The sequence below is a fragment of the Poecilia latipinna genome, unplaced genomic scaffold (assembly GCF_001443285.1).
Source record: "Poecilia latipinna isolate Pla-1442-1.1 unplaced genomic scaffold, P_latipinna-1.0 Scaffold1981, whole genome shotgun sequence".
NCBI classification, from domain to species: domain Eukaryota; kingdom Metazoa; phylum Chordata; class Actinopteri; order Cyprinodontiformes; family Poeciliidae; genus Poecilia; species Poecilia latipinna.
The window spans coordinates 49,038-57,802 of record NW_015114597.1 but is presented as its reverse complement, the minus strand read 5'-3'; the positions used below and the strand labels follow the sequence as shown (position 1 = coordinate 57,802).

Below are 8,765 nucleotides of genomic sequence, written 5' to 3'. Positions count from 1 at the left end.
CTGGTTTGTGGCACAGAGGGGATTAAACTTCCCAAAAGATAAAACGTTGGCAAAAAGGTTTTAAAAAAAAAAAAAAAAAAAAAACTTTTCAGATTCACTTTTTTCTGATTCAGATTTCAAAACTTTTTTTTTTGTTTCATTTGAACAAACTTTATGGCCCCAATGTAGTTCCATAATCATCTGACCAGCTCTGAGCCTCTGCGTGTGTTTTAATGTGGACTTTCAACTGATTCTACCAAACGTCAGCGTGCAGGGGGCGGGGCTTACCGCAACACTGCTGCCATTGGTTAAACTATCAAACACAAAACCGGAGTACGGCAAGCCATTTTAACATAAAATCAGCTTCATCACATTTATTCCAGAACTCACAAGTTAGTTTATGACCAGACGTGTTAACACATTGATATATCTGTAATTATATTCTGATTAGCACAAACAACATCAGATTTACCACTTAGGTAGCAAATTTTCCAATTTTCAATCTCAGACATTTTTTCTAGAAAATTTCTCAGAATTATTGTAAAATTCCTACTCCTTTTTTTTCTATGTACAGCCATCAAACTGTCGCAGATTCATAATTTTTATAATTTCTTTTCATTTTAATGTTTCGACTTTTATGAGATCCTTACATTTTCCTATTTAATCTTCTGTTTTTTGCTTTTAAAATAAACTTTTATGTCTGAATGGAACCAAAGCGGCTAAACCTCTGAGTGAATCTGAGTTAAATTTAAACTCCAGCTGCTTCGCAGACAGAAATACTTGACTGCATCTCATGACAATCTGATCCTCCTGCTTTATTGAATATTTGTTCATTTTTATAAAAGTATCAAACTACAGATTGTCAGGTTTTACTTTTATTTGACTTACATTTCAAGTTTTTAAAGCTTGAATTTGATTGAATTTAGGATTTTTAGACATATAAAACACATTAAACGTTCCGTCCAGTTGCTTAGTAATCACATATTTCTGGTTTAAAGTGAATAAAATCAAAGTTCTGGATGTTTTTCAGCAGCTGTATGCTTGGGCCGACCAGAACCTCTGCGTGTTCCCGCTGAACCCGACCCGCTTTCACCTCCTATGTGTTTGCTTTACCTGCAGCTGGTTCCGGATCAGAGTCCGTCCATATCCTGACCCAGAGAAACCTCCAGAACCTCCTGGAGACCCGGACCTGGTTCTGACGGGCTGGGTAGGTCCGGTTCCACTCCAGTTCCGGTCCGGTTCTGGTCTGAGCCTCAGGAAGTTCACAGCTGACTGGGAGCTTCTGCTGCTGCTAAATAAATCTCCAACGACCACCTGCTGCACGACAACTGTCCTCACACACACACACGCACACGCACACGCACGCACGCACGCACACACACACACACACACACACACACACACACATTGCAACAGTCTATTTTTATTCCAGAAGCTGAACTCTGTTGGTAACATCATGTTGAAGTTTGAAATAAATTGTTTCTCTAATTATTTATTTATTCTGACAGATTAAAATCTGATTTAATCTGAAATAATCTGCAAGCTTCAGAGTAAAGATAAAATGTTCATTTTCTGCATTAAAAATGTAATTTTATTGAGAAAAACAGATTTAAAACCCCCCAGTAAAACTGAATTCACCTGGAATAAATAATTTAGACTTAGACTTATTTTACGGTCATCGCACAATGACAGTAAAAAAAAACCTCCAGGAGGTTCTGGAGGTTTCTCTGGGTCGGGATATGGACGGACTGTTTCTTCATTGCACAAAGAAACAAAAGTGTCAATATCATCGCTTGGCCACCAGAGCACAGAAACACAAGTGAAAACAGTATTTTTCAAGCAGTGTCAGACAGTCTTGCTGATGCTTTACTTGGTTACTTTAGTATTTAAACAAGAAAAAGTGAAATATATTTTATGGAGGTTTGGAAATGTTATGATAATGTGACTGGATAATAACTAAAATGTATTATTTATGACTTAATATGATTATTCATGAGTAAGAAAATAACCAAAAACATTAATTATTGTCATAACTTAATTATGAATCCAGAAATTATTCATAATAAATAATTAAATAATGCAAATTCACAGAATTATAATTTTAAAAAGTATGTAATTGATTGAAAATAACAATAGAATGCAATACATTAATAAATCAAAGCAATATTATTTTATATTTTTTAATGTGGCATTTATAATAAATAAAATAATATAAATTATGCAAGATTCTACTTAATGTATTATCTATAAATAAAAGAATAAATAATTATATTTATTGTAGTAAATATAATAATTATAAATCAAACCATTAATTAGATAAAATAGTACAAATTATACAGGATTTTAATTTCTGTAATTAACTATAAATAAAAAGAGAGAATGCACCAGATGTAAATTAATATAATACATTTATAAATCAAGCAAGTATTCTAATTTAAAAAAGCATTTAAATATACATGATTGTAATAATTTAATAAATGTAATTATAAGACAACAATGCAATGAATTGATTAATATAATTAGTTATAAAGTCCACCTATTAGTTAAACAATTATATGGGTTCAGCTAATGTATTTATTGTTTATTAGTTTGTTTATTTGTTTATTTACTTTTGCTGTTGGGACTGAAGACATATTCTTCCAGTTCGGTTTGAGTCCGGAACCAAAGTTTAAATTGCTGAGATGTTTCTGGACGGAACCATTTAAGCTCTGATAAACAATAATAAATCATTAACAAAGAGGAACCTGCGCTGCAGTACCTGCGGCTAGGCAGCAGGGGGCAGCACCACTCTGCTCCGGTGATACTCCTCCTGCAGGGGGCGCCCTCTGCGCTCCACCTGCAGCTAGGATGCGCTGCTTCTGCAGGTGAATGAGGTTCAGGTGTTCCCGCCTCACCTGAAGCTTTTTATTTATTTATTTATTTATTTTTAACGTAAAGTTCGCGGCGGTGGATCGACGGCGGCCCCGCAGGGTCAAACAGGTTAATTCCCCTGAACGCGGGGCCCCTGCACGCCTCGCTGAGCAGCTCCGGGTCTTTGTTGGAGTTCAGGGTGGGAAGAGGAGGAGGAGGGAGATAAAAACAGAGCGGACGGACCGGGACGATCCACAGAACCGGAGCAGCGGGACCAGCATGGAGGTGAGGCGATTCTATCAAACATTTAGACTCAAAACTTACTGAACTTTTACTAAGAATAACAATATTTAACAGTTTAGATCAGCTTTAACAGTAAAGATTAAACATTTTATCGGCTCATTTCAAACAAGCTGCTCAGCAACACAAGTAATATGTAACAAAACACTTTTTATTTATGTGTGGATGGAAGTTTGAGCTTTTTATTTTTAGGATTTTAAAATAATTTGATGTTAAAAACAGGTTTAGGATGCATTTTCTTCCCAAAAACTGAAAACATAAATAAATAAAACTAATTTTCACAAACAGTTGGTTAAATGTAAAACTGATTCTTCAAACTGAACAACGTCTGAAAACGATCAGAATCAGGTTTTAGAGATCCTGGTGCTGAACTGAAACAAAAGAATTGGAATGCGGCCGCGTTTTCCCTCCAACGGCTGATTCATCAGAGACGTTTCTGGAAACAGAAATAACCTGCTGGTGTAACGCTAACACGACTCATTCTGCCCGCTGGAGTTACATTATTCAGACAAGTGTGTCCAAGATGAGGCGCGGGGGCCATTTGTGGCCCCTGGACTTTTTTTGTGTGGTCCATATGGGATAGAAATTTTCCCATCAGCGTAGATTGTTGATGCAGATGGAGACATATTTTTTAAAAAATGTTAGTATTCATCTTGTAATAACCAATCTTTCTGCTTTCCCTTTAATTTCACAGTAAATGTTGCGTTTATCCATTGAGTTATTTACACTATTAAAACTTTTTTCAAATAAAAAGTCGCCTAATCATGTTTTTATTGCTAAAAACACCTAAATCTTTTCTAGTTTTCTTCAGTCAAGTTACAAAAGTTGTGGTGCATGTCCCTGTTGAGCTTGGACCGTCTTGGTTCTGGTTCCAGCCGGTTCTGGGACAGTAAGGCTAACAGTCTTGGAGGCTAAAGGTCATGTTTTTCTTCCAGGTCGTTTGGTGAGGTTCCTCCCGGGGGCGGGCAGGTTCGGGATGCGGTGCACTGTTGTCATGTCCCTCCAATATTGCACTCGTCCCGGCCTCCCCGGCCCAGGGGTCGCGACCCCCCGCTCTCCTCCAGGAGGACAGGTGACACGACGTCTGGCGGCTTCAGGAAACGAGAAACGGCAGCGATCGGCTGATGGTTTGTAAACAACTTCAGAATCTCATCAGAAAGTCAAACTTTTCCTCCGAGAGTTTGAATTTTTTTAATTTTCACTAAAAATGTCTCTTTTTGACTCGTTAAACCTTAAAAAAAAAACGTTTTCCTCACCACCGCACCGTCGGCTTAATGCGTGGATAGGTTTCTTTCTGCATGGCTCTCTGCCCAGGGCGGCACAAACCCCAGGTCTCTGTCAGCTGCAGTTTAATGCTTTGTGTTTTTGCTGGGTAACAAGAAAGCCTGAGTTTGTATCTTTTATAATGAACGGTGATAAATTAAAGGGCTACTTCTCAGTTTTTAAAAAAATCTGGAGTGAATTTGATCAACTCCAGTAAAAAATCTAAAAGTTTAAAATGATTTAAACTATTTGAAATTTATTAGACCTTTATTATGTTTGTGAAATTTAAAGCCTTTTTAGTGTTTTTTGTACAAGTCAAACCTGGAGTGAATTATTCTACACAGTGGTGAGCACACTTCCGCTAGTAGTGCAGCTAACTTCTTGTTTAGCGCTGATTGAAGATAATCAGTCATCACTTAGCACACTTAGCTTCTCCTAAATAACTTTTTTCTGGATAAATTCTAACATGCTAATTTACTCAACTGCTTTTAAAAGTTTCAGTTGACTTAAGTTCAACATCTGTGTTGAAATTTTGGTTCTCCGTTTTCCCGCCATAATTTTGGCAGGAAAAGTTTTGTTCCTGTATGTTTCAAATAAGAAACATACAGGAACAAAAACAGACAGTAGAGATATAAATAAGATATAAACATAAAAATTATACATAAGATTTAATATGTAAATGATAATGTCAAAATTAAACTGGTTCTCGGGGGTTATAGACTTTCAAGAGCAAAGATAATTTGAATTGATGTTAGCAATTTAGCATTAGCTTCCACTAAATACAGCCTCGGCGCAGGGTTTTGGCGTTAGCAGAGGTAATGTTTATGATTGGTGCTTTAAGATTAGCTTCTGCTAAACACCTGTTGATGTAGCTTTAGAATTAGCAGATGTATTTTTGTTGTGCTTTTGTACAATGACAAGTATTCTGATTCTGAGCTAATGTTACAATGCAGTAACATTAGTGAAACTAATGTTCATAATTAGCACTTTAGCATTAGCTTCCATTAAATACCATGGCAGTGCAGAGCTTTACAGTTAGCACTGCCCACCACTGGTTAAATCAGTTGTTTCTACATTTCTCTAGAACATTGTTGAAATTTATAAATAATTAGGATTGAGATGTTTTTGTCTCAGAACTTTGGTTCTGGTGTTTGTTTCTCTGTTTGAGAGTCAGCCTCAGAATAAATCCTAAAAAAACGAAGGGGCCGTTGTTGGTTGGTTGTTTATTAAAAACATATAAAACATGGAGGACACTTTGATTCCAGCTGATTAGCCTCATCTTGCTGTTCTTCTTTTGTGGTTTCAGTGTGTGAAACTGGTATTGATGGCTATGTGTGACATATTCGAACATGTTTCCACCATGTTTCCTCCTCCTGTGGCTGAAGTTCAGTCTGCCTCCAGATTTGCCGTTTCCACTGCAGGAACTGCTTGACCCGCTCCATGTTGTTTGGAGTGACAACATGCATGTTTTACAGTGTAAGCGATAGTTATTGTTAGGTGTGCAACACGTACAGGTGAGTCATAACCTCTGATGACTTTTTGACATATTTACCTCCGTTTTAAAGCCGGTCGCAGAAAGGAGTCTGGTGCTCCACACGGAAGGAAAATGCTTCGATTCATGAGCTCAAAAGCTGGAGATGCAACGTCCAGTGTCATGTTTTATTTGGAGACAGTTAACACAAATGGTTGTTGGGTTTTCAGTGACAGAAGCAGAAACAAACTGGACCTCAAAGAGCTTTTTGAGTCTTTTTCCGTCATCAGGACAGAAGCAAACATGGTGGAACATCTCTTCTCCTGATGGTAGCAGATCGGGTTATTTCACGGAAACAGCCAAATCAAAGGGCGAAAACGATGAAGCTTTACAGTAGAGCCGAGTTAAGACCATGGAGGGAAAAGGTGGACACACTGGAGATTATGGCTGGTTTCTGTTTCTCCTGCTCCCAGTCAGGCGCTCGGCTCCCACAGAGCCGCCGTGTGTCTGCAGTCTGTCTGCCACGCTCAGACATGAATGTGCATGAGAAACTGCTGACGATGCGCTGCGAAGTCTTCAGGCACCGTGTCTGAAACAGCAGAAGAAGAGTTTTAAAGGAAAGTCTCGAGCGACACAGAGTCGCAGGCGGAGCGGTTTTTACCGTTGCATCTGTAGCGCAGGTTGGACCAGATGATGTTTTCCTGTGAGAAGCAGAAAACGCCGAGTCGGCCTCCTCTCATCGTCGTGTCGATGACGACGCCGGAGTCCGCCACCATGTCCGTCCCTTCAAAGAACCGCACCCTGAAAACAAAACCAAAACAGATAATCAATTAACCCAACAATCATTCCACCAACCAGTCAATGAAACAATCAATTAACTAGTCAATCAACCAACAAATCAATCAACCAACCATCTGTCATCCTTCTTTCCCAACTAACTAACTGGTTAGCTAGTTAGCTTCCTTCATAGCTAACTAGCTTCTTTCTTTCCTAGCTGACTTCCTCTATAGCTACTTAGCTAACTTTCTTCCTATCCAGTTATCTAGTTAGCTTCCTTCGTAGCTAACTGGCTTCTTTCTCTCCTAGCTAACTTCCTCTGTAGCTACTTAGCTAACTTTCTTCCTATCCAGTTATCTAGTTAGCTTCTTTCGTAGCTAACTAGCTTCTTTCTTTCCTAGCTAACTTCCTCTGTAGCTATTTAGCTAACTTTCTTCCTATCCAGTTAGCTAGTTAGCTTCTTTCGTAGCTAACTAGCTTCTTTCTTTCCTAGCTAACTTCCTCTGTAGGTTCTGGACCAGCAGGTTCTGGACCAGCATGTTCCGGACCAGCAGATTCTGGACCTGGTTCTGGACCAGCAGGTTCTGGACCTGGTTCTGGACCAGCAGGTTCTGGACCAGCATGTTCCGGACCAACAGATTCCGGACCAGCAGGTTCTGGACCAGCAGGTTCCGGACCAGCAGGTTCTGGACCTGGTTCTGAACCAGCAGGTTCTGGACCAGCAGGTTCTGGACCTGCTGGTTCTGGACCTGCTGGTTCTGGACCAGCAGGTTCCGGACCAGCAGATTCTGGACCAGCAGGTTCTGGACCTGGTTCTGGACCAGCAGGTTCTGGACCAGGTTCTGGACCTGGTTCTGGACCAGCAGCTCTTCGGACCTACACCAGAGTTGAGGGAAGTTCAGTTTTTCCCTCATAAACTCTTCCAGAGTTTCGCTCTGCATCTCATCTGCATATGAACGGCGGCCGAAGCGGATTCCTGCCAGGGCTCTGGTCGCCATGGAGACGGGTACAATGGGGAGCTGGGGGGCCCCGGGGCCACAAAGGAGGTTCAGAGGGGAAAGAATGCAGTAAAAAGAAAAAAGAGAAAAGAGACGAATAACGGACGAGTGCAGGAGACATCTGCAGGCTGAGAGTCTGACTCAGTGGTACCGTACAGTACTACAGTACTACAGTACTACAGTACTACAGTGCTACAGAGTACTACTACAGTACTACAGTGCTACAGAGTACTACAGTACTACAGTGCTACAGAGTACTACTACAGTACTACAGTACTACAGAGTACTACAGAAAATACCACACAGGACTTTCATACAGAGTACTGATGCCAGGATCAGAGATTTGTTTTTAATCATGAGAATAAAGTCAAAATGTCCCAGAAAGTTGTAAAATTATGATAAAAAGTCTTAATGAGAAAAGTTTGGATAAATTTATCTAGATCTATGTGACTAGATCAGTTTGTGGTTTTTTTCCATTCAGTTGTTGATTAATTACTTCAAAGTCCTGCTGATAATAATTTGATGCGGACGTCATATTTGGCTTTGTCATATGATTTTATTCTCATGTTTCAACTTTACAGGGTAATACTGCAACCTTATTCTCAAACTTTTACAATTTTATTTCTCATAATTCGACTTTATTGCCGGATGATTTTATTACTATATTCTCGTAATATTTGACTGTACTGTCATATTATTATGGCTCTAATTGTAATATGATTGTTTATTTTACAGTTTTATTCTTGTGTTATCTTGACTTTATTCTCGTAATATCGTGTCTTTATGTTTGTACATCTTTATTCTGTTGATTTTGAAAATTTTTCCTTTAATAAAGGAAACAAACATCAAAAACCTGCTCTTTATGTTTTTCTCAAGTCATGTCAATAAAATTAATTTTATTATTATTAATATTAATTAAAAAGTCAGAGGGATTAAAAGCAGAAACATGTAGGGGACAAACACTTTTCACAGAACTCTCATTGTTTGTGTTGCATCTTTTTAATGAAGTAGTTCCATTAAACCCTGTTGGAGGATTTAATGGAACTACTTTGTCATAAAGAGACAGTGTTAATATTTAGTGTTAATATTTAGGGATCAGTGTTAATATTTAGGGATCAGTGTTAATA

General features: G+C 38.7%; 2 protein-coding genes across 5 annotated transcripts in view; both read right to left on the bottom strand.

Moving 5' to 3' along the window:
* Positions 1–1,380, bottom strand: part of hjv (hemojuvelin BMP co-receptor) — a 19,045-nt gene extending 17,665 nt beyond the window's left edge. For both annotated transcript variants that reach the window (XM_015016112.1, XM_015016113.1), the window contains exon 1: positions 1,093–1,380. The gene's annotated coding sequence lies outside the window, so the exon portion shown is untranslated. The remainder of the gene's footprint in view (positions 1–1,092) is intronic.
* A 4,225-nt stretch (positions 1,381–5,605) lies between these two features.
* The window catches only part of thbs3a (thrombospondin 3a), a 23,909-nt gene continuing 20,749 nt past the window's right edge, over positions 5,606–8,765 (bottom strand). For 2 of the 3 annotated variants that reach the window (XM_015016119.1, XM_015016118.1), the window contains exon 22: positions 8,562–8,765. Coding sequence is in view for 1 of the 3 variants with exons in the window: in XM_015016116.1 (XP_014871602.1) it covers positions 6,391–6,452; positions 6,525–6,664 (202 nt within the window). In the remaining 2 variants the exon portion in view is untranslated. Of the gene's footprint in view, positions 6,453–6,524; positions 6,665–8,561 lie in introns of those variants that run through there. The other variant, XM_015016116.1, reaches the window with a different exon arrangement.